The sequence below is a fragment of the Callithrix jacchus genome, chromosome 12 (genome assembly GCF_049354715.1).
Source record: "Callithrix jacchus isolate 240 chromosome 12, calJac240_pri, whole genome shotgun sequence".
Lineage (NCBI taxonomy): Eukaryota > Metazoa > Chordata > Mammalia > Primates > Cebidae > Callithrix > Callithrix jacchus.
Window position 1 is genome coordinate 37,842,838 of NC_133513.1, and position 26,756 is coordinate 37,869,593.

Below are 26,756 nucleotides of genomic sequence, written 5' to 3' on the forward strand. Positions count from 1 at the left end.
CTCCAGGATGCCTCCAGCCCAGCCCTAATCGCGGATCTCTGGCGGCTGGGCTGCACTGAGGCTGAGCTGGCCAGGCCAGGCTGGGGATGTGTGAGCAGTGCGAGCATTCTTCCAAGGTAATGATTAAGCTGAGTGCCTGGTAGGGGCACGGGCTGAGAGCCGGGAAGGTGAGCCCTATTCACACCTCGGCCAGGCTGCGGTGGCCAGGACTGGTTAGGGAAGGCAGGGCACCAATGTGCAGGAGCCTGAACCAGCAGCCCCAGCCTCCTACTTGCACAAGGGCGGCCCGGAGCATCTCATGGTCGGGGCCTTTGCTGCCTGACCTGCCAGGACTTTGTCCTCACCCCCAGCACCATGAAGCTCCAGGTGTTCTGGACTGGGCTGGAATACACCTGCCGGCTCCTGGGCATCACCACTGCTGCAGGTAAGACCCCGCCTCTTGGCTGCTGTTCCCTGCACACTGGCATGGCAGATAGGGCTGCCTGAGGGGTGGGAGGCAGCTGGGAGACAGCAACACATCTGGCCACTTCCAATTTTTCCCCAGACCCCCAGAAACACTGCTCTGTAGAGCAGTAGCAGGTGCAGTGGGGCAAGCCTCAGGCCAGGGGCCAGAGGGCTGGGTGCTGGATCTCTGCTTGGCAACTCTTCCTCCCTGTGACCTTGGGAAGCCTCAAGATCCTCATCTGCAAAATGATTCCAGGGGTCCACCCCACCTCCTCAGAGAGTTGTCATGAGGTGGAGGTGGAGACAGAAGGTGAAGGCAGAAAGGACTGGGCCTCGCTGAGCTCATCCTGCTTTACTCAGATCACAGCTCTACCTTATGGAGAGAGAATTCCCAGTCATGAGCAGCTCTGCCCTGGGGGGACAGGCTGAGCTAGGCTACACACGGAGATCACAGCCTTGCTCAGTCCCATGCTGGATGCTGTTAACAGAACATTCTGTAGGAACCCAGACCCCCATATGTGGTCTGCACTGTGGTTTTAGCAGCAGAGATGCTTCCCTGTGCTGGGCTCCCCTCCCTCATCCAGTGGGATCACAGGGCTGCTGGCCAGGAAGGCAGACAGTTAGGGCAGAGCCCACAGCCGCCATCCTGAGCCCTGCCTGCTCACTTCCCCAGGGCAGGCCTGACTCTTAACCCCAGGACCCCTAAGGGGCCAGGATCTGTATTTCAGAAGTGAAGAGGCAGCATTCTGAGCCCTTAACTCTGAGCCACATTGTCCCTTGGGGACAAAGAAGAGACACACCCCCTAACAAAGCCCTTCCCCGCCACTGGGCAAAAGCTTAATCACAGGTCTTGCCAAATGGGAAACTTCTCCCAGGTCAAATTCAAGTAGTGCTGGTTCCTGCCCCAGCCCAGTCACTTGCCTGATGTATGACCTTGAGGAGCCCCTGACCCCACTGGGACAGCACTTTCCAATCTGTATAATGGAGATGCTGGCCAGGTGTTTGGACAGATCAAGGATGCAGAAATTGAGCATGGCTAAGCGGAACTGAGGATGAAAACCTCTCAGCAGAAGCCCCCATGACACACTCCAGAGCTCAGTGGGAAGCTGGGTCATTTCTAGAGTACCGGGCTGGGTTCAGCTGTGAGCTGGCCAGTGGGATCTTCTAGTATCTAGGCTGTGAGTTTGATCATGAAGGGCTGCTGGATGGTTTAACCCTGACCCTCCTGCTGCAAGATGGAGCACCTGAGCGCAAATGCAGGTGGTGACCTTGCCCAAGGTCATGCTGCATGTCAAAGGGACAGCCCACCCGGAGCCCTGGTCCTTCAACTTTCACAAAGGCCAGGGCTCTGGCCAAAGCCTTCCCTGCCTTCCAGAGTAGGAAGCCCTGCCCAGCAGACAGCGAGAGGAGGTTTACAATTTCTCTGCTGAGGCTGTGAGTGGAGGCACTGATGAAACAACCAGATCCAGCCCCTTTCAGAACCATGCCATCCACACATACGGGATTAATGCCCAAGGTCCCCAACAAGCCAACAAGCCATCCTGGGGAGAGGAAGTCCACCCTAAATAGGTTTCCATGTCTGTTGATCTGAGTCCACCCCGATCCCTCTAGAATTTGGTTTCCAAATCTGTACAATGCCAGGAATCCCAGTTTCCCAGGCACACTCCACCCCAATCTGAGCCCCACCTCCTGTTGAGAGGCTATTCTAAGATGTATGTATCTATCCTTCTAATGGATTCGCTAGAAACAGTTTAACGTTCTGATTTATCTCAATCAACGAAGAGTCTGCAGCCTGCCACGCTCCCAGCGCGCCGCACACACAGTGCTCATCTTAACCACAGCCTTTATCTCCGCACAGGGGACTGCTGTTAATGCTGAGAATGGGCCTCCCTCTTGGTTTTGAGAGGAGATTCAGACTAAAAATAGCCTATGAGTGGCCTGCTAATGGCCAGGCTTTCAAATGATCTTGCTTGGGCTTTCTAGAGTTCTGGGAGCGAGTGGGAGGCTAGGGAGAGGGGTTTGGTGTTCTTGAGCTAATCTCGAGTTTCTTCCAGCATCACTGAACTCCTGGCCTGTTTCCAGTACATAAGATTTGCAAATTCCTTATTCTCTTAAGCCTCTTTTTTGTTGAAATCCCCTGTTGAAAAGTCCAGGCTTCAATTATAAGGGCACTGCTGCTAGAGAGGAAATAAGACTGGAAATAGAGGGCCTCACTTTGCAGAAATCCTAGGGAGGAACCTAAGGTGATTCCTTGTCCCCTGCAGGTAGGCAATGTGGATTTCTTAAAAGCTAGGAAGACATGTGACCCAAGGGCACTCAGAGTGTCACCTGCAGGGACCAGGCAGCTGCTAAAAGGCTATAGCCTCTCATTAGCAGCCTCCTCCCTGGACCCCCTGAAGACAGGATTGGGGCTGTCAAAAGCAGTGAGCAACTGGTGGGTGCCTTTGCCAACAGGTCAAGGCCCCATGACTGTAGGTGAAGCCACAGCCTTCAGACAAAGCCTCCTTAGGATTCCTCACACCCCCACCAGCCATTTTTGCCCCCCGTCAATGTCCAGCCCCACATCACAAAGGGTTCCAGAGCAAGCACAGACAAATCATTACCACTACCACATGGGGGTAAACAGGCCACGGGCAGCTGCACCTGGGTGGAAATGTTTCTAAAATTAGAAAATTCCCTCCCTTTGCAGCAGTCATGTGGTTTCCAGGCCATCACAGACCACTCCTGCATTGTTTACACTGGGCTCATTCACATCACCTGCCTGGCCCGGAATGCAGGAGTCGGGGGGCGCACGTGGGTCCATGTGCATGCATACGCCTGTGTGATGTCTAAGTGCCTCAGCTGCTGAGACGTGGCATCCATTACTGCCCACGGAAGCAGACACAGCTGGGAAACCACACATAAGCTGTGAACAACCCACCTCCCCCTGTGAGGATGCTGGGACTCCTACCTGTCCATCCCTCAAAGCGGGTTCTTCCCTTGTCCACTGGAGACAGGGTAAAGATGTCCTGAGTGCGAGACTCAGGCCCCAGAGAAGCCTCAGCCCTGTGACAGTTTCTCAGCACAGACCAAATGGCAGGAAAGGGGGCCTGGGAAATGCATTTAACTGGGCCTGGAGCACAGCAGCCCAGGGCACTCCTCCTCTATGAGATGAGAAAGGGCCTGTCCCACAGCATTGGTCCCAGGGCTGGCTTCCCTTAGAACTTCAGCGGTCCCCTTACCCTTTTACCTCGGGGGAATCGCAAATAACTCATTCACCACTCCCCATCCCCTGCCACAGTGTGTAGGGAAGAGAATGGGAAGAGCCCCCTGTGTAGACAGAGGATGCACCTCTCAGGCCCTCCAGGCTGGGTGTGGAGGGAAGGGCAAACATGTCCCTGGGCCCTGCCCTGTAGAGAAAGCCCTCTCCTCCAGGCTGTGCCCTCACACGCAGATGCACAGGGGCTTCCCCAAAAAAGCTTGCTCAGAAAATGTCTCTGGGCACTTGAGCAAGGCCTCCCAGTTTCCTTCAGAATGAAGAGGCTCCAGCTTGAATCCCCACTGCTCCCACTCCAGGGCTGTATTTCACTCTCCCAGCCTCTGCCCAGAGCAGGGGTAGCTGAGAATGAACATGTTTATTTGAGTAAATACCGTGGCCCAAGCTTTGCACTATTTATTTTAAATGCTCCCAAGGACATTCGGAAGTATCTCATTTCATACAGTATCTCATTTCATCCTCCTAACTGTCCTGGGAAGCATCATCATGTTCATCCTCATACCCACTGTACAGAAAGGGTAACCAAGGCTTGGAGGGGGTGAAGCACCTTGCTCAAGGTCTCACACCAGGAAGCAAGAAGGCAAAGTTCCACCTGATGATGGTCTGGCCTGAGACCCCACTCCTAATCGCTGTTTCCTCCACCTGAGTCAGGATTTAAAAGCATGTCTCTTCGTATTTTGATGACCCAAGATGCAGGATGCAAAACACACAGAGGAGAGCAGAAGAGGCTTGATCAGAACTGCCCCATCCTCTACCCTCATGCTCCTGCCCTTGGTCAGTTCTGATCAGGCAGGTGGGGTCATGGTGAGAACACAGGTACGCTAGAGCACACAGTCTAGTATCACCAAACACTTCCTAAATCTCAAGAGACCGATAGTCAATGTCCATTCTCTGTCTCAAGATTGCCACACGTGCTTTAACCAGCACCACCATGACCTTCTCCAGCCAAACCTCCTTCTGGACCCCATCTGGGGACAGTCAAATCCGCACACATTTCCAGAGGGAACTATCAGGGCAGGGCTTGCTTTGATGGCTCCAGAGGTGCAGGACTGACTGCACGCTTTATGTTCATAGTCTCACTCCAGCCCCACAAATGCCTGTGAGCCTGTCCTCAAAGCAGGTTCTCCCCATGCTGAGTTCAGTCCCATTTTACAAATGAGGAAACTGAAGCTCAGAACGTTGAGGTAGCCTGGCAGAAGTCACATGGCCACGAGACAGAGGTCTGGTGTGGGAACTCCACTCTGCCCAAACAGGGTTGTGCTGTGGCAGCTCCAAAGCCAAGGGCATAGCAGAGCCAGCAAGGACATGAAGGGGTTGGAGGCAGAGCCATTCTGAGCAAACTCTGCCTGTCAGGCTGACATGCTGTTTCTCACAAATCAAGTACTTGGAATCAACCTGTGATCACGGAGGGGTTCTGTTTTGTTCCAGGTTTTGACCCATTAACCTGTTTCTCTGTGTAATGGCCAAGGCCACATTTTCAAATACTCCTGTGCTTCCCACACAGTTAGAGCCTTGGTTTATTAATATAGATTAGGAGAACAGAATTATTTAAAACCCAGCTGTTCTCATTATATTTTAAAGGATACACCAAATGCATAGTTTGACCTTAGCCCTGTTCAAAGCCTTCAGGAAAACAAATGCTTCCGAAGCAAACATCTTGGGCCCTCCATGCTAATTTCACCCCTTTACATGTATATCCCCGTGACCACCTCCTGCTGTTTAAGAAAGCAGGAAACATCACGCACTCCAAGGCCTCACAGGTGATTTCTCACCCAAGCGAGCCCACATTGTGTTTCAGACCTTCCAAGTGAATGTTGATTGTTTTCCTTTTCTGGTACAATGGGCTCCAAGTAAATGAAATCTGCCTCCCTTTTTTCCCCTGCCCCACCGCCCCCTACCTGCCGCAGTGGCCAGTGGCCGGGGAAGAGAATGGGAAGAGCCCTTCTCTCCCAGCCTCTGCCCAGAGCAGGGGTAGCTGAAAATGAACATGATTTTTGAGTAAATACCGTGGCCCAAGCTTTGCACTAGGCAGACTTAGTTCAAGCATTTCTTTCTTTACTACTTTGTGCCTGTGCCTTGTTTCTCGATTTAGAACAAGAAATCTGGAACTTTAGTTAGGTTTCATTTACTCAGCAAACTGTTGCTGAGCTTCCAGTCATGCAGTGTAGACACATGGATTAGGATGGCAAGACCTTGCCCGGTGCGAGCACATGGGCCAAACAGAGAAGCAAACTAGTGAACGCACATCCAAGCACCAAGCACTGCAACGTAGTGTTTGGGAGAAGGTCTGAAAACACAGTGTGGGCTCGCTTGGGTGATAAATCACCTGCGTCTGTGTCCTGCTCTACCACTTACTACGTGCATGACCTTAAGCACATCACCTAACCTCTACAGACTTCAGTTTACTCATCTACGAGATGGGGACAACTGCTGTATCTACCCTCTGGAGTTGTGAAGACTCAATGAAACAATGGCTAAAGTAGCAAGCTTCCTGGCACACAGATTCTCACTCAGCGTGAGCTAATGTTAGAGGAACGTGCAGAGCATGGAGCTGCATAGTATGAGTTATAGGTTCCTTTTGTAGGACAAAGAAGAAGGAAGATCCAAGGAAAGGAGCAAAGCAGCATGTGGCCCATAAGGCTGGAAGGAGGAAGGGGCTACAGTGGAAAGGGCCTCATACTGGAAGACATTTCCCATCATATTCTGAGCTTGGGTTGTGAAGATCAGCCCACAGGAACTGGGCTATTGCTACACCACATAAAGTGAGCCAACCAGAGGAAAGATGGCATCCCTGTTTTATTTTTCATGGGATGACTGGTTTTCAAGATTGTCCTGGGTTCCGTTCAGCCTTCTGAAGATGGCTATGAACAAAAATAAATGTTGTCAGACATAAGTGGCTGACACTGTGGAGAAGGGGCTCAGGAAACCCCCCAGGAGGCCAGGAAATGGTCAGATGAAGAAGCCTGGTGTGTATGGAATGGATGGAGAACAAGGGGGGCACAGACGATGCAGATGAGTGAGCAGATGCATTCTCCTTGAACACTGAGAAAGAATAGGACGTGAATACCTCGGGTCTCCCTAACATTGAGATCTAGAAGAAATGTCTCCTGTGAGCCTGTAAAAGTTTGTTTTCCTGCTGCTGATAAAGACATACCCCAAACTGGGAAATTTACAAAAGAAAGAGGTTTAATTGGACTTAGAATTCCATGTGACCAGGGAAGCCTCACAATCGTGGTGGAAAGCAAGGTGGAGCAAGTCATGTCTTACATGGATGGCAGCAGGCAATGAGAGAGAGCTTGTGCAGGGAAACTCCTCTTTCAAAACCATCAGATCTCCTGAGACTTATTCACTATCATGAGAACAACACAGGGAAAAACTTGCCCCCATGATTCAATTACCTCCGACCAGGTCCCTCCCACAACAGGTGGGAATTCAAGATGAGATTTGGGTGGGAACACAGCCCAACCTTATCAGGGTGCTTACAAGGAAGATGCTATTCTACACAGGAGACACTGTCATCAATAGTGCCAATGAACCATGTGAGTCTGCAGAGTCCTTCCTAATCACCAAAGAGAGGGGTGTCAGCCCAGATGGCCTCACAGGTGAATTCTACCAACACTTAAGGAAGAAATAATATCTACTCCACACAAACTCTTCCAGAAATTTGAAAGGAGGGACTATATCTCAACTCCTTCTATAAAATCAGTATTTATGTGGATTCCAAAACTAGACAAAGATATCACAAGAAAACTATAGACTAATATCCTTCATCAACATAGATACAAAAATTCTAAGCAACGTTTTAACAAATAAAAGTATATTCAAAGGATAATATATCATAACCAAGTTGAGTTCATCTCAGAAATGCAAGGTTGTTTTAATATTTTAAAAATCAGTTAACATAACTGGCCATGTGTTATAGACTAAATGTTTGTGTCTCCTCAGCCAAATTCATATGTGGAAATCCTAACACCCACGATGATTTTATTGGGAGGTAGGGTCTTCTCTGGATGGAATTAGTGTCCTTATAAAAGAAACCTGAGAGAGCTCCCTGGGCCCTCTTACCATACCATGTGCAGTTACAGTGAGAAGACAGTTTTCTATAAGGAAGGAAATGGGTCCCTCAAACACCAAATCTGCCAGCACCTTGATCTTGCACTTCCCAGCCTCCAAAACTGTAGGAAATAAATTTCTGGTTGTCTGTAAGTCACCCAGTATATGGGATTTTGTTATAGCAGCTGAAATGGACTAAGATAGCATGTTTAAGAACTAAAAAAGAAAAGCCACATTATCATCTAAACAGACACCAAGTTTTAAGTAAAATCCAACATTTCTTTATGATTAGAATAAAACTATCATTGGCAAACTAGTAACAGAAAGAAATTCCCTCAATCTTAAAAGGTCATTACAGAGAACATATATCTATTTAAATGTGAAAGATCAGTTGCTTCCTCCTAAGATTAGGAACAAGGCAATGGTGTCCCCTCTACCACTTCCAGTCAGCATCATACTGGAGGTTCTAGCCAGTGCAAGAAACAGAACAAAATACATACAGATTGTCAAGGAAAAGTAAAAACTTCATTCACAGATGACATTATCATCTATAGAAAATCTAATAGAATCTACCCCTAAAGCTACTCGAGCTCATGGAGGAAATAGCAAGATTGCAAAAGACAAGCTCCATATATAATAATCAACTGTATTTCCATACATTACCAACAAACAATTAGAAAATGAAATCTTTAAAAATACAATTGACAATAGCATCAACAATCGGAAATGCTTAGGGATAAATCTGACAAAAGATGGAAAATAAACTACACTAGAAACTAGAAAACATTGCTGAGACATAATAAAGAAAATCTAAAAGAATGGAGATATATCTTGATGGGTCAGAAGCCTGGCTCAATATTGTTAAGACATTAGCTCTCCCCCAAGTTGCTGTACAGTGTTAATACAAGATCAGTCTGAAGTCTCTTCCAACTGAACGTCCATAAATGTCTACCATGAAATCCTTCCCTTTTCCCACACTGTCTCTGAAACCTGGCTCACATGTGTCAGCGGAACTGATCTCCAGGTAAACCTCCCCCCCATGCTTACTTTTTGCACAACTTCAGAGCTAAGAATCCTGCAGTTACTATCTTACTGTCCCAGATAATTCACAGCAACTGGTTCCAGCATCTCTGTAGTCTTAGAAATGGTGCAAATCTAGCTTTTCATCTCTACCCTGGCGGTGTGACTATCTCTCCTGGACCATCCACATCCATTGTCATCAGCCTGGAGCATCCTTCCCTAAGGTGTCCTTGGAGATCCTGAGTCCAGCAGGAGATGAGAATAAAGGAAAGCAATAAATATATGTGGTGGGTTCTGAGGCTGCCCTCAGCAATGGTGAGTACAGAATTCTCATCCAAGCCCGGCACAAAAACCCAGTTAGTGTGGCCTCTGGTGACTATGAAGCATCCCATGTTGCCACCCAGGGCATCACAACGAATGCAAAACAGATGTCAAAATTCAACCCATGGAGTTAGAATGGATAAGCAACAGTGGACCGTGGGGTCAGACCCATGGCAAAAACCACAGCAGCCTGAGGTCAGGGGGATATTTCCTTAGCCAGCAGCCCCACAGATGTCCCCAGCCCCAGGAACATGCTGGCCTGAGCCCCGTGGGGTCCCTAGCAGGGTTATAGAAGGCTAACACAAGAGATGAGGGGATAGATGGGAGTTTGGGTCACTTATATCCCAACTGGGCTTTGAGAAGGGACCTCAAAGTAAATCAGTGAACAACAAACAACATTGGTGCATAGGGAAAAGCTTTTTGGCCACAAAAAAAAAAAACCCACAAGTGTGTTAATGGAAGCAAAGGATGAGCATAAGCCCTCTCCTTCCCCTGGAGAATACTGATGAAAACAGTCTGCCTCTTATAATAGCTTTCCCAGCCATCGTCTGCATTTGTGCAGCACTCTCATTCACTTAGACCCAGCACTGGTGGGCACCGTTATGCATGCTTTTACTTTCCCCATTTTCCAGAATAAGACGCAGACCAAAGAGTTAATCACCTTTGTGAGGACGCAGGACTTGGCTTTTCTGATGCAAGCCCCGTGTTCTTTCTGCTCCAGGGCAGCTCCCTCCTAGCTTTCATCCACCCACACTGAAACCAGAGCTCCAGAATGAGAAAGATGCTCACACGGTGACTGCCTGGGTCAGGCCTGCACCACAGGTCTTGGCCCAGGATCTCTGATCTCTGCTAAGCCCCAACTGTAACAAACAGCTCAGGAAAGCAACACAGAAGCAAGCCCTGGCCCCTGAGAGAAGAACATTCTTGTACTGAGGTTGGACGCAGCCCAGACAGGAAGGACAGAGACTGGAGGGAAGGACTAACGAGATGAGAGAGGCCAGCCTTGTCCAGGAATGGCTCCACTGAGGTGCGATCCATGGTGCCTCCTGGAATTGTGCAGGAAGTGAGACAGAGGCATAGGGTGAGCTGTGCTGGGGTGGGCATAAGGTGCCTCTGTTAGGCTGGGGTGAGAGTAACTGAGGGGCCTGAGGTGGGGTAATAGGGAGGGATGGAGGGAGTCAAGCAGCACTGCCCAGCGCCCCGTGCCCCTCCACCTGGATTAGAAAGACAGGTGGATCAAGGCAAGTTTCGGCATTTCTTTCTTGCAGAGAATTGGGTGTCATGAGGCTCTGATTCTGGGGGTAGTAGGGCCTTCGTCCCATTGTTTGTCTCCATTGATTAGCTCCTAATCATTGATCAGCTGATCCAAAGATCAGCTCTTCAGTGCCTGGTCCCAGCTCAGGGCAATGCCCCAGGGGTATCTGTGCCAGTGAGTTGCTGATTTAGGACAACCGCTTCCACACCGGACTAGCACCCTGTGAAGGCAGAGTTTCCGAGACGCCAGCCCCACTGTCCTGGGAGGAACATGGAAAGCCAGCGCACAGGCCAAATTCCACAAGGAGCTAGAAGCCCTCAGACCCTGGGCCACCCAAATCTCTGCATGCCAGGGCCAGAGCTACCACTCTCAGGGCCAGGGAAGGGCCTACACTGCCCCTGAGGGAGGGATTGCCACCTTGGGCTTAGAGTGAGGGCCACATTACATTACAATGAGGACCCCCTAAATGTTACAATAAGCACCCCCTAGATTTTAAGAGGAGCGCCTCCTTCATTTTAGAACACCTTTTTATTTAACGGCAAATACCTCCTTAGTTTTAGAGAGAACCCCTCCTTAATGAACAAGCACCTCCATGATCTCAGGAGGCATGCCTCCTTCATTTTGAGCCCTAGTGTCTTTCTGTGCCCACCCTGATCCCAATTCTCTGGGTGCCATAACTTCTCTGTGTTTAACAGAGAGCCCCGCCTAAATCTGAAAACCTGGCAGAAGCCTAAGGCCCAATCCCACAAAGCAAGGAGTGGGCCACCCTCACCCATGGGCTGAAGTGAGGCCTCTGAGAGGGCGGGGTCCCCCCTGTGCAGTCTCCAGGAACAGACGCTCAGAAGACAGGAGAGGAGCTTCTTCTTAACCTGTGCCAATCCCATTCCTCATTCAAGCCATCACTAAATTTCACGCGGCACTTCATGTTCATCTCCTGCCAATTCTGGAGACTAGTCCCCTGGAAAAAAACATTTAGGAAACTCCAGGCTCTGGGTAAAAACATTTTGGGGTCCTGTATCTATATCATGCAGAACTGGGATGCCTTCCAGAAAGATTTTGTTCCCAGCACAGTCCAGTCAGCACACCAAGCTAGGGTCTTCCACAGGCAGCCCAATGTGGCTGTGTGGGGTGAGTGTTCGAGACGGTTCACAAAATTCCTGCAGCAGGGAGTCTCACTTTTTGCTTTCTTCACTTTTTCTACTGGGTATGTTTGCAAAATGCAGCTGTGGGAGGGACCTGCTTTGGATGATACAGGGTTCTCCTCCACAGTTCCTCCATGAAGTCTTCAGATGTAAAACCACCAATAGGATTCCATGACCCCGTGGGAGTCCCCAAACACCACACCTACTCCTAGGAGCCTGAATCTCCAAGGATATGGGGCAGCTGCTACAGGACCCAGAAATGCTTACTCCCAAGGAGTCAGAATAGAATGCTTACTCCCAAGGAGACCAGACACAGGGACTTCCATGCCAAAATCTCAGGTAGCCAGATGACAGAGTAGGCTGCTTATCCAGTCACCCGTGTGTGGCTGCATAGCAGTCCACTCTAAAACGTAGTGACATAAGACTGCAATCATGTGATTATGCCCAAAACGTTGTGGTTCAGGAATTTTGGCAGAAAGCAGTGGAAGCAGCTCACCTTTGCTCCAGGATGACTGGGGTCACGGGTGGGGTCACAGGTGGCTGGCATGGTTCACAGGGCTGAAGTGGCTCATCTGATGCTTTAGCTCTGATTGATGGTTGGACCCATCACTTCCAGTCTATGTCACATCTGCTGGAGCTGGAATGTCAAAGGTAACTTCTTCTGTCATTTGTCCTGTGCAAAGCTGAACCAGCTGGGACTGTTGTGCCCCCCCACAATTTCTCTCTCTCTCTCTCTCTCTCTCTTGCTCTCATCTCTCTCTCTTTGTCTTTTTAGCAGTCTCTCTACTAGGCTGGCTTGGGCTTCCTCACAATATGTTGGTCTCACTCCTCAGAGATTAGCAGCAGTGTCTTCACAGCAAAGCCATTCTTAGCCAACTTTCCTGAGAGATGGCACCCAGCACATAGCTGAGAAAACTGGGAGACCTTAGGGTTGGCAGTTCCCACTTGGGAGGTGTGTAGATGAAATGAGATGTATGAAGAGGGCCTACTGTCTGCATATCATGTGGTGGCACCTGGGCAACAGGCAACAGGGCTGACACACCCAGGAAGCTTCCAATCCCAGACACCTCCTGGCCAGTCCACATCTCTGCCTCCCACTGCTCAGATAAAGCCCAAACATCAACCTGCAATGGCAGGGCATGCCTTCTGCTTTATTCCTGGGAAGCCTCCTTCGCTGGGTCCCCACGTAGAACAGACTCTCCACTCTCCCGGCCCTGCTGTGCCACTGGACAACAAAGCCACCTGTGCCACACCATCAGAAGCCAAGCCAGAACTGTGCTTCAAGCCCAAGTTAACAAAGAAACTGGCAGATACCCTGTGCTGGGAGAAGGGGTGGCCAGGAACACCTGGAACTGGTCTCTGTCCCCCCGGCCACCACCAAATATCACCAAAGTCTCTCACCATCTGCACAGGATCAGGGAGCTTTCTGAAATACCAATCCAATCTAAACACGAGTCTTTTCTGCTCACACTGTGGAACCCAATATTTAAGGACCCCACAGTCACCTTAATCCACAGGCACTGCCCATTGCCCTTCACTGTGCCCCTGCTCCTGCTGTTAGAGGCCCCCACTCCCCACAGTGCTTGGCCCCTCCATGAGCACAGGTTCATCCCTGCTGCTTTCCTAGTCCCCTCTGGCTTCCTCTTATTCATCTTTCCTCATAGTCCCATGAGTGGCCCCTCCTTTCTGACCCCAGAGCTCCTGGGTGAGTCCCTCATCCAGCCTGGGTCACTGCCCTTGCTGAATACACTTTTCTCAGTCCATGTCACATCTCTCCAGCTGCACTAAGTATACCCCAGGAATGAGCCCAGTGCCTGGGCCAACCAGTAACCACCGAAGACCACGTGGGCCTAGAAGAAGCAGGCAGGAGCCACCTGCTCCCCGCCCCAGGAGGGTGGGCCTGCCACTCCCAGCAGAGCTGCCTGAGCATCGAGGCCAGAAGCAGACAGAGCAGAGGACAGAGGAGGGACTCGCTGTGGGTTCTAGTTGTCTCAACCTGGCATGCTCTGCATCCAGGAACACAAACCCCAAAAGTGGCAGGATCAAGCAGGAAGCGATGACCCCTTGGCCTGGATGTCAAAGGGCTTTACCATCTCTCAAGAGCGCCCCACTGATTCCCTTCCACCTTGTGTGCATCCTGGCTCTCTTCTCCCACCAGAGGACATCCGTCAGTCTTGGCCTGCAGAATCAAGCCAGCTGTGGTTGAGAGGGAGCTTGTGGGAGAGTGACCCCATGCCCCTTAGTGCAAAGTGGCTGGCTGGACACTGGGAAAGCTGCCAGGGCCGAGTTGGGGGAAGGAGTCGCCTCTTTGCATTGATCACCTGACATCTATCAGGCACTAAGCCGTGCATTCCAGACTCGGTTTCTCCAATCCAAGCAATGGCTCTGTGAGTTATAACTTTTTCTGCCCCTTCCACAGATGAGAAAACACAGCTTGGATGAGTTCAGTACTTACCACTTGTGTGTAATGACACACAGAACTGGGATGTCCATCCAGCTCTCATTTCTCTGCTGCCATTTTTTTATTTTATTTTTTAATGCAAAACAGCACTGTCTCTACAGCATTCCTTGAATGCCCCTCTGACTGCTGACCCTTTGTTTGTCTAAAGAATACAAAACAAAAGGCATCAAAATAGCTCTCCATGTGCCCGACGGATACAGGTCCAGGGAGAAGCTGAGTTCCCAAGACCCTCTCCTGCCATCTGCTGGTCGTCAGCCACAAGCCCCTGCAAAACCGCCAAGATGACTTGCCATGTGGGTGGAGCTCTCGCCTGCCCTACAGAGTGCTCAACGCAGGCACCAGCCCTGACTCAAACACCCTTCCCTGGCCCAGGTCAGGAAGCACTCCTTCCCCAGCCAGTGATTCACTGAGCACCCGTGATATGCTTGGCATCAGTTAGCTCACTGCGGTCCTCATGACCACTGTGTGCAGGAGGTATCATGAGGAAACAGACTTAGAGAGATTGGGTGACTGTGTTATGAACTGGAAAATGAGAGACCAAAACTCCGGCTCTGATCTGAGCATGCATCCATAGTTGGATGGTTGGTTTAACTTACATTCTGTGTGCTTCAGTTTCCTCTACATAAAGTGGGGATAACAAGAGCACCTTCTCATAGGACTGCTGCAATGATTAAATAAGTGAATGAATTCTGAGTGCTGAGAACAGGACATGGCGAAAACCAAATAAATGGCCATTTGCCCATACAACACACGCATACTCACATGCACTCACATATTCACACATGCACATTCACACACATACACTCCATACACACATACATGCACTCACACACTCACACACATACACTCACATATACTCACACTCACACATATACATTCACACACATATACTCACACACTCACACATGCCACACACACATACACTCACACATATATGCACTCACAAGCCTACCCACACTCACACACACACGTGTATACACATGCACATATGCATGCCGGCAGGCAGTGGGAAGCAGGAAACACACACCACCTAGAGCTGGCGGCCTCCATCTGGTCTCTGGGCCCTCGCTTTCCAGCATGTGTCCTTAAGTGAACTACACAGGCCACCGAGCCTCGTCCTCCACTGGGAAATGTGGAGAGTGACACTCCTGTACCACAGGCCTGCTGGAAGGGCCAAGATGTGTGCACCTTGGTGTGGAAGCTCTGAAGTGCTCTGTAACTTTGGACCATTCAGCTAGGCTGACGCTGCAGTGACCTGTTAGTATCAGCAGTGCTTGCCCCAGGTGAGCCAATAGGGCAACTGGAACCCAGAGAGCATGGGAGACTTAGTTTCTCCCTTTTGTGAACTGAGGGGCTGGTGCATGTTAGTGTGGCCAGTCGCCCATGAAATACAGTGGAGCCCCAGAGCCCTCCATCCATCACTCAGAAAACAGAACCACCTCTTCTCACCTGCCTAAATCCAAGTGCTTTGTTCCCTAACCCCCCACCCCAATATCTCTGTGATTGCCCCCACTCTTCTGGAATTGAGGGGTGGAGTGCTGGTGGCTTCAGTGCAAGGCTCTACCCTGCTCTCCAGGAGGGGCATTTCAGCACTGGATGAAGGGCTCCCTTCAACATGGGACACCAGGAGATGGAAGCCCACACAATGTCCCTGCCAGGGAAGAGAGGAAGCACCAGAAGCCAGGAAGCAGCCCCATGTGCATCAGAAACAGCAACAGTGCAGCCCACCATCTTTGACTGGGAGGGAGAGAGGATGAAGCCACCCTCCAGCACATAGCAGGGATGTCATCAGAGCCCAGAGAGAAACAGGGTGCCCAGCAGTGTAATCAGTTAGGGGCAGAAAGGCATCTGCTCAGCAGGCTGATGCACTGCCCCTGGAATGTTTCTATTGGGGACTGCAAGGGTCAGTGCTGTGCTGGTTGTGGGAAGCCATGGGAGCCAGCAAATCCCTGTGAGGGAGCACCCAGAGACAGCAAGTCTAGAAAGGTGGGTCCAAGATGAAATTCACCCAGGACAAATGGAAGGTCAGCACCAACTGCCAAGAAAGGGCGGGAGGAGAGCTGAGGCTGAGCAACATCTCCTTATCAGAGCAAAAGCCCAGGGGTTGAATCAGCACTAGGTCCAAAGCAATGAGCAATGAGTGTGACCTGCAGCCACCTCTCAGCAACAGCAACCAGTGACCCGAGCAAGAGAAGAGGCGAGAACCGAGGGGCTGGTGGCATGTTAGTGTCGGCAGTCACTGGGCTGCTCTAGGGAGGCTTAATCAGAAGACCTCTGGGCTCTACCTGGAGTTCCAGGGACCAATCCCGGAGGCTTCCTGCTCTCTTGCACCTTGCTGGTCACAGCTGCCTGTGCCATGAAGAGAAGAATCTACCTTGGATCTCAGTCCCTAGGGAGAAGTCTCACTCCACAGCCAGGGAACCCTCAACAGGGCAGTGCTGTGGTATAGAGCACCAGGCCCACTCTTCCTTCTTCTCTTGCCCCTTAGTGTTAATCGGCGTGGGCACTGAGACCTTCCTCCGGGGACAGTTCAAAAGCCTGGCTTTCTATCTGCTGTGAGTATCTGTGCACATACCACTTTTGACCTGCAAGTTCTGCTCAACTCACCCTACATCTGTCTACTCAGAATAACTCAGAGCAGTCCCCTTTCCATGCTAATTCCATCCTTATCTCAGGGGTGAAGGGAGTCGAGGGGGGCTTTATAATAGTTCCCAGTTTGTGTAGACCATCCCATAAATCAATGAATTACCTTTCTACCCACCTATGCATCCACCAGTTCATCCAGGCAGCCAGCCATCTATCCATTTATCAGCCCATCCATTCATCAGCCCACCCATACATTCACTCACCAATCAATCTATTCACCCATTCAGCCATCCACTCATTCATCTATCCATCCATCTACCCATCCACCCATCTATCCATCTATTCATCCATCCACCCAGCCATCCATCCATCTACCCATATATGCATACATACATACACACCCATTCACCCATCCACCCACCCATTTATCCATCTATCATCCAGTTTATCCAGCCAGCCATTCATGTATCCATCCACCTGCCTATTCATCATCTATCCACCCTCACTTCCATGCATCCATCCATCCAACTACCCATCCACCCAACCATCCATCCATCCATCCATCCACCCTCCATCCATTTATTCACCCACCCATCTATTCATCCATTCACTCACCCATCCATCCATGTACCCACCAATCTATCCATCTACCTATCTACCTATCTATTCATTTATCCATCCATCCATCCATCCACCCACCTACCCATCTATTAATCCATTCATCTATCTACTCTTCCATACCCCAACCCGTCCATGCATCTCATCAATCATTTCTTTTTTCAGCAAATGTTAACTGAGCTCTTGTTTTAGAGAAAGAGGAATCAGGTCAAAGGAATACATATTTGAGCTTCTCTACGTGCTAAACACAGTTAAATGTCTTATTTTCATTATGTTATTTAACTTTCACAGCACTGTAGGAGCAGTGCATATTGGCCTGGTTTCACGGATGAGAAAATTCATGAGTAAGCAGGTTAGCCCACATCACCAAATTCATGAGCAGCAGGACTCAGATTTGCACCCAAGACCCTTTTGCTCCCCAGATGATGTCCTTTCTTCTCCACTATGAGCTACCTCTGCAAATGTGCCCTGGCAGGAAGTTATCACCGTGCAGTGGTGACCCAGGAGATGAGAAGAACCTGGGTCTCTGCCCCAACATCTTTGCAGCCCCATCCTAAGGGGCTTCCAGCCGTTTCTTCCTAATGATATAGGAAGCCTGTGTGTTCTAGCCCCCCAATCCTGAGGAGCTTACTGAGCTGAGAAGCAATAGGTAACAGTTTGCCAGGCTGCCCCACAAATGTCTTGTTCTGCCTGCAGGGTCACCAGGCTGTGACCTCCACTCCCCTCCCTCCTCCAGATCTGCCTCCACCTTCAGATGATAAAGGGCTGTGTGCCCATCGTTGATGGGACAAACCTCTCTATGCCTTAGTTTCCTCATCTGTAAACTGACAGTAATTATAGTGTTTATTGTAAAATTATTGCAAGATATTTGCAAGGCCTTTAGAACTGTATTTGGCCCACAGCAATCATTAAATAAATGTTAGTTATCATTTTAAACCAGGGAGTAAGAGTGAGGCTGACACTGGGCAGCATAGAGAGTGAGAAGAGTGGAGATCACCAAATGATCTAAAGAATCACAGGGAGAGAGAAATGACAACTAGAATTGGTATAATCACAGTGTGCCAAGCATGGCCCCAAGTGCTTTAAAAATGTCGTTTAATTCTTAGAACAATTTTATTGTTGATGCACTGTAATAACCCCCAGTTTACAGATGAGGACACTGAGGCACAGAAAAGTCACACCTCTCATCTGTGGTCACACAGCTGATTGGGAGAAACACCCATGGCTCTGAGGAAACCCTGGCCCCAAGCTGCCTTCTGTACAACACTATCCACTTTCATTCATCCATTCATTCATTCATTCATTCATTCATTCGTTGCAATGCCCATTAATGGAGCCCAAGAATGCCCTCTGGCAGTTCAGACTGGTGGCTCTGGTCATATGGTACCACATGGAGAAGCAGGAGGAGGTCACCAGAGAGACTGGAGAGGGAAGGGGAAGGTCTTCCAGGAAGGACTCACTTGTACAAAAGCTCTGTGGCACCTGATAGCTTTCTGTGTTATCGAGGGAACATGGAGAGTAGGCAGTGAGACCCTCCATAAGTACCTATTCCATTTCCAAGGATTCTGATGTGAGTCTAGGGGTGGCCAGGGAGCCATGAATTCTACACATTGCTCAGCAGAGGCTGATTGCAGGGTCCCTGGACCACAATGGGAGCACGACGAGCTTTCGAGGCATTCTGTTTCAGGAGGAACATGATGAGATTCAGGTGCCAGGCAGCCCAGAGTGACAGAGTGGAGAAGCAGGAGACAGGCCGGGATAAGTGAGGAAGTGGAGCCAGGGAAGGGGTCCAGGGGGCAGGCCCTGAACCCAGGCAATGTCCAGGAGGTCAGAGAACAGGAGCCATTTGGAAGGTGTTGAAGGAATGTAATCAACAGCTCCTGGTGACTGTTTGGGCAAGGGGAAAAGGAAGAAGAAAATAGTCAGGAACAGGTCCAGCTCTAAGGCTGGAACACAGGCAGTGGGTGTCCATCCTGGTGACTAGCAGGTAGAAGGACATGCCTGCCAGGGTCACACAGGGTGCCAGCTAAAGGCCATCTCACCTGCTGGCCATGGTGCCCTCCCCACCCATCTCTGACCCCCGGCCCCGCCCCTCCCCAACGTGGCCCATTCTGGGACAGGCCCTGGCCTGGAGACAGCCCCTGGTGACTGTTGTCTGGGCGAGTCTAGGTCAGTCTGCTGGCTGTTGATGTGATTTCCAGGAGGCCACGTGTGAGAAGACAGCCCTCTGGAAAGTGAAGGAGGACAGAGCCGCCAGCCTCCCTCACCTGTCTTCACCCGCAGGTTTACAGGAGCCGCTGTCTCCATATGTGAAGGGTCCTACTTTGTGGCTCAGCTGATGGCCATCTGCTTCCAGTAAGTAGTCTCCAAAGAGACCCCTTCACTGCCCACCCCAGCCCCAGACACCCCAGATGTCTCCACCCAAGAGCTCACATCCAGGGGATGTCCTGCTCCTGAAGCCACCATGGACAGGATCCCCCCCACCCCCTGAGGTACAGCCAGCCTGGCCTGGAGGTGGGCACAGGCCCGCGGGCTCCATTGCCTTCTTTGCCCTGTCCCCAACCAAGACAACCAACCAACACATTCATTCAGGGCCTGTCCCTGTCCAGAATCCCCAGAAAAGTCCAGCTGCCCCTCACCAGAAGTAGCCAGTCACTGGGCCCCAGTGTCCAAGCCATATTCCATGGGATAAGGACCCTGCCCTAAGCTGGGAGTGAGCAGAGCTGGGTTTGGGAACTGGCTCTGTCTCTTCCCAGGGTTGGGGGCCAAGTCAGGGGTGGTACGTCATAGGGCAAGAGGGCAGACCCTGCAGGATCTCGTGAGGCCCCTGCTGCTGCCAAGCCTACACTCAGTAGGTGGAGGCTGTCATCAGTGGGACCAAGGACTGGGGCCCTGGACCACGGCTCTCAGAACCTAGACAGTGGTCCCTGGGTGGTCAGTGAGAGAGCTAGGCCTCAGATCCAGCACCTTGCAAGGCCACTGGCTGTCTCCCAGCTCACCAGCCCTAATGCAGAAAGCTTTCCCCCTTACTGCTGAATTCCACTGCCAAGGTGTGCTTGAAACTTCAGCCAAGGAGAAGGGTGGGGAGGAATTAGCCCTGGATGGACTCCACTGTGCCCCGCCACCAGACACACACAGGAATGGGCACCAGGGGGCACCAGTGAACCATGGCAATCCCTCCTGCTGCACTTAAGAGAGCAGCGCTTTGGGCCACCTACTCTGTGCACTCCCTCAAAGCTACAGGAGCAGGATGCGGCTGTGCAGAGCCCTGGCTGCAGGCCAATTCAGAGGATGAAGGTGCTGGGTCTAAAGGCAGGCACTTGCCCTCTGTGAAACCTGACGGAAGCTGCTCAGCATCAGGCTTCTGCCAGGGACATGGGTGGTCCCTGTGCAGTCAGGAAAGAAACCCTTCTAGGCCGACACTGTCCTATGCCTAGGAGAGGCTGGGTGAACAGGGCACCGCTGGATTCCAGCCTGTTCACCCACCTGGCCAGGCCTCCTGTGCAGTACACTACAAGCACAGCTGCCCTGGCGGGGCACTCCCGAACTGCACACTTTCTCTGCATTGTGAGCCCTGAGGCTCCCACTCTCTTCCTCACTGACCCAGGCAGCATCCTGAGAGCATTAACTTCCTTCCCCCTTGACCAGAAAGATAGGGCGGGGCAGGCTTTCAAAAAATTGTGGACCCTCTAGAGGGACTCAGGCAAGCCCACTTATTATGGAACCCACAGCAAGGACCACAGGGCCTCCTGTTCAACCACGGCCCACTGCAGAGCCTGCCCACGTAGGGACGGGCTCAGACCATGGCCTCCTGTTCAGCCACGGCCCACTGCAGAGCCTGCCCACGTAGGGACGGGCTCAGACTGTGACCTCCTGTGTTGCTGGGCTTTTCCTGGGGCACATTCTCCTAACCCGGGCTCCCTTCCCCTAGGTGTCAACCAGGGTCCCTGGCAGACAGAGCAAGAGAGAAGGCCCACTGGCTGGGCTGCTTCCAGAAGTTCCTGGCCTACCTGCTGCTGTCGGTGGCCTGCTTCCTGCACCCGGTCCTGGTCTGGCACGTGACCATCCCAGGTAAGAGCACCTGGATAGAAGTATGCAGCCCCAGCACAGGGGGGCTCTGAGCAGGAGGGGCTACCCCTCAAAGTCCAGCTCCAGCGGTAGGTCCACGGTCCATACCTGCCCCACTGTCCTCTCTGACCTAGAGGGTGGGCATGAGGAATCACGGGAATGCCAGACATGCTGACCAAATGGCAGGAATGTCCCAAGAAGTGCATCCTTCCTGCATAGAGCCATCCAGAAGCAGAACTACAAAGGGGAGCTCACCTTTCCTCCCACTGACCATGTGCGCTGAGCTTCCCAAGGGTGCAACATGGCCACTTCCCTGCCCAGACCCTTCCGTATCTCCTCAGTGTCTGCCCATCAGGTCCAAACTCCTCAGCCTGGGTTAAAAGGCACTTCGACGTAGAACCCCAGCAAACCTGCACAGCCTCATCTACTTCCACTTCACTGGGTGCATACCACCGACCAGCCTGGTTTCTGATGGCAGAACCCAGGATTTCTTGCTCCCAATTCTTCAGTTTCATCCATGACCTTTTCTGCTAATGTCCTTCTCCTCTCTGCTCCCTATCTGTGAAAACTGTGCCCCCTCCTCCTGAACCTGTCTACAATATGGGGAAGCCAGCCCTCCAGGGACACCATGTTGAAAAGCAGAGCCCCTATCCTTCGCATCCCCGTCCCAACCTCCAGGTGGACCCCCAAATCTGATATGCGGTGTGAAAACAAGCCAGGCAAGAGGGCCAGAGCCACAGGGGCCTGTGCATGGCCACACAGAGCAAGGCTACAGGAGCCCTGCTGTGCGACTTGCTTGCAAGGCCTCTGGATTTTCTCCGTGACTCATGTAGTGTCCTGACCTCCGGCTCTTTTCCAGGCTCCATGCTCATCATCACCGGCCTGGCCTACTTCCTTCTGAGCAAGAGGAAGAAGAAGAAAGCTGCCCCCGAGGTGCTGGCCTCCCCAGAGCAGTACACAGACCCCTCCAGCAGCGCCGTGAGCACCACCGGCTCTGGGGACACAGAGCAAACCTACACCTTCCATGGAGCCCTCAAGGAGGGGCCCAGCTCCCTCTTCATCCACATGAAGAGCATCCTGAAGGGGACCAAGAAGTCCAGTGCCCTCCAGCCTCCCAACACCCTGATGGAGTTGAGCCTGGAGCCAGCTGACTCCCTGGCCAAGAAGAAGCAGGTGCACTTTGAAGACAACGTGGTCCGCATCGTCCCCTCCCTCGCCGAAGGTCTGGATGATGAGGACAGTGAGCCAGAGGAGACCACCTCGGACACAACACCCATCATCCCCCCTCCCCAGGCCCCACTCTTCCTGTCATCTCTTACAGCCACCGGCCTGTTCTGAGTGCTTGCTCCAGCCTGGAGGACACTCAGTGAGGGGTCTATGTAGCTTGATGGCCCCCTCTGGAGTTTCAGGGTCTTCTGAGGTCAGCTTCTCAAGGGTGACCAGACACCCCCATGCTGGCTGAGCCCCTGCAGCCATCAGGAGGTGTGACAGGCCAGCATTTCTGCAGAAGTCTCAAGGGAGGCACGAACAAGGCTCACGCCACCTCAAGCCAGCAGAAGCTCCTTCTTCCTGGTCACAGGTGGGGAAACCCTTGTACTTCCCCAGTGAGACCATCACTCCCACTGCACACAAGGCTGCATATGCTACTGCCTCAGCCCAGAAGGGACAGAGGATGTCTGCCCAGAAAACACCTCTGGGCTTTCCTTACTCCTGACCCAGGGACCAGCACTCCGTTAGGATCCTATGGTCCGCCCATCTCGGAAGGCCCAGGAAAGCATCAGCAACTTAAGCGTCTCTAAGGCAGGAGAAGCTGGACATGGGTCTTGACTATTCAAGACTGCTCAGGGCCAGGAAGAGAGGCTGCAGGCCTCTGGTGGGAGCAGCCGGCCATCGGCCACATTCTCTGCATGCTCTAGGGCTGGGGCTGAGCCACTCAGGGAAACAATACCACTCTGTGCTCACTGTGGGAACGCCAGGCCAGATGAGCAAAGCTCATTCCAGAAGCATGGCTGGGGGCTCCCTGCCTCCCCACCACATGGCCTTTCCAAGATTCCAAGGAGATGATGCAAACTGAAAGCCACTAAAAGCCTATGGCAGTTTCCAGCAGTGAATGCCAGGGCCCAGGAGGCAGTGCCCACTGTGTGCAGGACCACAGAGGCCACACAGCACAGAGAAGTGGCATCTTTAAGTGCCTCATAGCAGAATAGGTGACAAATATAAACATCTTCAAAATGGAAGGTGGGGGGAGGAAGAGGAGGGAAAAGGGGAGGATAGGGGGAAGGTGGGCAAGCAGGCAAGTTCTCTGCCATGGAGCCACAGAAGTGACAGTTAACCCAGAAGAAACAAAGACATTCGAATCAAATTTTCCTTTGTAAACTGTAAAGGATTTACAGTATAGATTTTCCTTCTAAAAATTGCCATTGGGTCCATGAGGTTGTTGCCAGGAAGAGCAGACACACCCTTCTTCACAGCAACTGCAGTGAAGGGACAGTCAGGAGGAAGAGTCCTGTGGCTTCCCAGTCCCCGTGGGGGCTGACGCCAGGCTCTATAAAACGAGCCTTAGAGCTCACGCTACACAGTCTAATGAGAAACCTGGGTTTCTGCTTGTACGCTTTTCAACGTTCCCTATAAGTTATTTTACAAAGGTATGAAAATCATGGCCAACCAGAAGCTAGTATCAGTTTGCTGCCTAAATGCAGCAGGTGTTCCAGATAAGCAGATAAGCAGAGCACTTCCTGTGGTAGCCCAGGTCTCTCCAATCAGACGACAAATGGCTAATCAAGACATTCCTGCAAGCTCTCGATGGCGAGAGCAGCAGAGCTGCTTCTACAGCTGCCATCAAGGCAGGACCTCAGGATCTGACCATCCGCAGTCAGGGAAGAGTGAACAATATGGAACATGAGTATGGGTAGGCAGTAGGCAAGGATGGGTGGCTGATGGGCCAGGTGTCCCAGGCAGGCCCCTATGCACAGAAAGAGTCTAAGTGGATTGGAGCCAGGCGTCTTCCCCCTGTCATGTGTGGAAGAAAATGCGATGGCCACAGACACCATCCCGGCACAGGCATGGCCACCCTTTAACCTCCCTGTGCATCAGAGCTGCTCTTTCTTTAGAGCCCCAGCCAGCAGAGCTGGATGGCCAGGTCGCAAGAAGCAAGCCAGTAACTGTGATGTCAGAGCTGTCAGATCCTGTTTAGTAAACACTTCTGCAAACCCAAATGCAGAGTGTTGTTTTGGGTGTGTGTTAGAGGTGTGATGTGTGTTGGGAGCACGGTTTGGGAGGTGTCTTAGAGCGTGCGCTGGGAGTTCCAGCGATGATGCCATGGGATTCTGAGGCACCTAGGCTTCCTGGAGATTGTCATCAGTGAAGGGAGAGTCTGCTGGTGTGCAGTGTTAGAGGACAGTTATGATCTTACCTAGGTTAGAAAAGTTCTCAAACACTCTTATGGCTACCAAAAAGAAAAGAAAAGAAAAAACGAAAAGCTGGAGGGAGATCATTAAGTAGGCCAGAACTCTCACCCATCAGTGGACCAGGCAAGAAAGTGGCATCTGCCTCACTTCCTCATAAGCAGATGAGCACCACGTGCCTCCGTTGATTCTCAGCCTGAGAACTCTGTGACCACATCCTCGTCCAGTAGGATCCCTGCAAAGCAGATGTTGTAATAATCTGTACCCTTGCCAAGAAGCAAAGACTAGTAGGGCTGGCCCTGCTGTGATCCCCCTCCCTGTCTCAGCAGAGAGGGGAGCATTTTGTAGATGAAGGACAGAGTGACAGGAAGAAGAAAGAGCACCAGGCTGAGGACCATTCGACCTCCACTAATACACAACTGACCTTGCTCAAGTCCCTTCCCATCTCTGGCTCAGGTTCCCCTATTAAGTGGGACTCACAGCAGTAACTCCACAAGACAGAGGCAAGTGCTTTTCAGAGAACTAGAAACCACAAGTCACCGTGATTGCACCACATCCCTAACCCTACGGAGGCCTCGCCGGGAGGGGCACTGAGGAGGCACCACCCTGACTTGCATCTGTGGCAAGCCCAGTTCAGGTCCAAGAGCACCTATCCCCACTCCAGTTTCCAGTGCTAGAGCCTGGGGAGAGTACAACCACCAACCCCTACCTCAGAGGAAAGCTGCAGTGTGGACCCCACATTTGTGAGCAGCTGCACCCTAGGAGTCACACCGTGGGTCCTCTGTCTCCCTCTCCCATCAGCCCTAAGGTGGTTTTTTTGGTTTTAGTTTCCTGAAATATCTTTATTGAGATATAATTCATATAACATAAAATTTACCGATTTAATGTGTACAGCTAGGCCAGGTGCAGTGGCTCATGCCTATAATCCAAGCACCTTGGGAGGCCAAGGCAGGTGGATCACTTGAGCCCAAGAATGTGAGACCAGCCTGGGGAACATAGCAAAACCTCATTCCTACCAAAAATACAAAACATTAGCCAGGCATGGGGGCACACACCTGTAGGTCCAGCTACTCAGGAGGCAAAGATGGAAGAATGGCTTGAGCCCAGGAGGTCAAGGCCGCAGTGAGCTGAAATCATTCCACTGCACTCCAGCCTGGGCAACTGAGTGAGACCCTGTCTCAAAACAATCTTTTAAAAAATGTTACAAAAAAAAAGTATACAGCTAAACACTTTCCAGTAGACTCTTAAACCATGTTCATCAAAATGTAAATTCACAACATTTCCATCATCCCCAAAAGGAAACACAACCCAGCACCCCTTTGCAGTCACCCCCTACCTCCCATCATCTGCTTTAAGCAACCATTAATCTACTTTTTGTTGTATAAATTGAATCATATAATAATGATTTTTTTGTGACTTTCTGTACTTAGCATGTTTCTGAGGTTCATCCATGTCGTAGCATGTATCTTCATTTCTTTTCATGGCTGAATAATACTCCATTGTATGGATATACCACCTTCTGTTTATCCATTCATCTGTTAATGGACACTGGGGTTGTTTCCACTTTGTATCTATAATGAATAACACTGCTATGAACATTCGTGTACACATTTTTGTTTGAACATCTGCTTTCATTTCTCTTGGGTATAAATCTAGGGGTGGAATTGCTGGGTCCTATGGTAACTCTGTGTTTAACTTCTTGAGGAAATGCCAAACTGTTTTCCAGAGGGGCTGTACCGTTTTACTTTCCCACCTGCAGTGTATGAGGGTTCTGATTTCTCCATGCCAACACGTGTCATCGTCTTTTTTATTACAGTCAGGCATGCACTTAATGACCAACAGTGTTGAGCATCTTTCATGTAATTACTGGCCTTTGAATATCTTCTTTAACCAGTGTCTATTCAAATGCTTTGCCTGTTTTTTTTTACTGTCTTTTTTAATAGTTAGACATTTTAAGCATTATAAGAAAAATGAGGAGAAAAAAACCAGAAACTGTAACTTCAGTACATTTCTAATGGAATGTCCCTCAAGTCAATTAGAAATGCAAGAAAAAATAGCTTCAATTCCTTTTTTTTCCTTAAAAATGCATGTTATCTGTACAAGATACACTACAGTAAACATTGGAAAT

At 50.9% G+C, this 26,756-nt stretch overlaps 1 protein-coding gene and 1 long non-coding RNA gene across 5 annotated transcripts in view; one reads left to right on the forward strand and one right to left on the reverse strand.

Annotated features, from left to right (window-relative positions):
- LOC100405859 (uncharacterized) overlaps nucleotides 1–26,756 on the reverse strand; it is a 46,544-nt gene that overhangs the window by 18,763 nt on the left and 1,025 nt on the right. Inside the window, exons 2-5 of one of the 2 annotated variants that reach the window (XR_013524824.1) lie at nucleotides 26,055–26,199; nucleotides 24,740–24,863; nucleotides 11,988–12,128; nucleotides 10,859–11,307 (exon numbers count right to left, since the gene is read on the reverse strand). This is a non-coding gene — a long non-coding RNA (uncharacterized LOC100405859). Of the gene's footprint in view, nucleotides 1–10,858; nucleotides 11,308–11,987; nucleotides 12,129–24,739; nucleotides 24,864–26,054; nucleotides 26,200–26,756 lie in introns of those variants that run through there. The other variant, XR_013524825.1, reaches the window with a different exon arrangement.
- TMEM72 (transmembrane protein 72) lies at nucleotides 64–24,703 on the forward strand. 3 transcript variants are annotated; one of them, XM_035267590.3, is made up of 5 exons: nucleotides 64–424; nucleotides 16,441–16,507; nucleotides 19,358–19,511; nucleotides 21,088–21,227; nucleotides 22,084–24,703. In XM_035267590.3, the coding sequence occupies exons 3-5, from the start codon at nucleotides 19,495–19,497 to the stop codon at nucleotides 22,560–22,562; spliced, it is 636 nt and encodes a 211-aa protein (XP_035123481.1). In that variant the 5' UTR covers nucleotides 64–424; nucleotides 16,441–16,507; nucleotides 19,358–19,494; the 3' UTR covers nucleotides 22,563–24,703. The 3 variants fall into 3 exon arrangements, with proteins under 3 accessions (XP_035123481.1, XP_035123480.1, XP_035123479.1); XM_035267589.3 differs by having other exon boundaries at nucleotides 19,440–19,511; XM_035267588.3 differs by lacking the exon at nucleotides 16,441–16,507 and having other exon boundaries at nucleotides 19,440–19,511; nucleotides 22,084–24,697.

Bases quoted from the DNA above. Each gene is read 5' to 3' on its own strand.
- TMEM72 (XM_035267588.3), top strand. From the start codon at position 234: ATGTGCAGGAGCCTGAACCAGCAGCCCCAGCCTCCTACTTGCACAAGG. The intron at 19,512-21,087 runs GTAAGTAGTCTC...CCCTTCCCCTAG, and splicing joins CTGATGGCCATCTGCTTCCA to GTGTCAACCAGGGTCCCTGG. The intron at 21,228-22,083 runs GTAAGAGCACCT...GCTCTTTTCCAG, and splicing joins CTGGCACGTGACCATCCCAG to GCTCCATGCTCATCATCACC.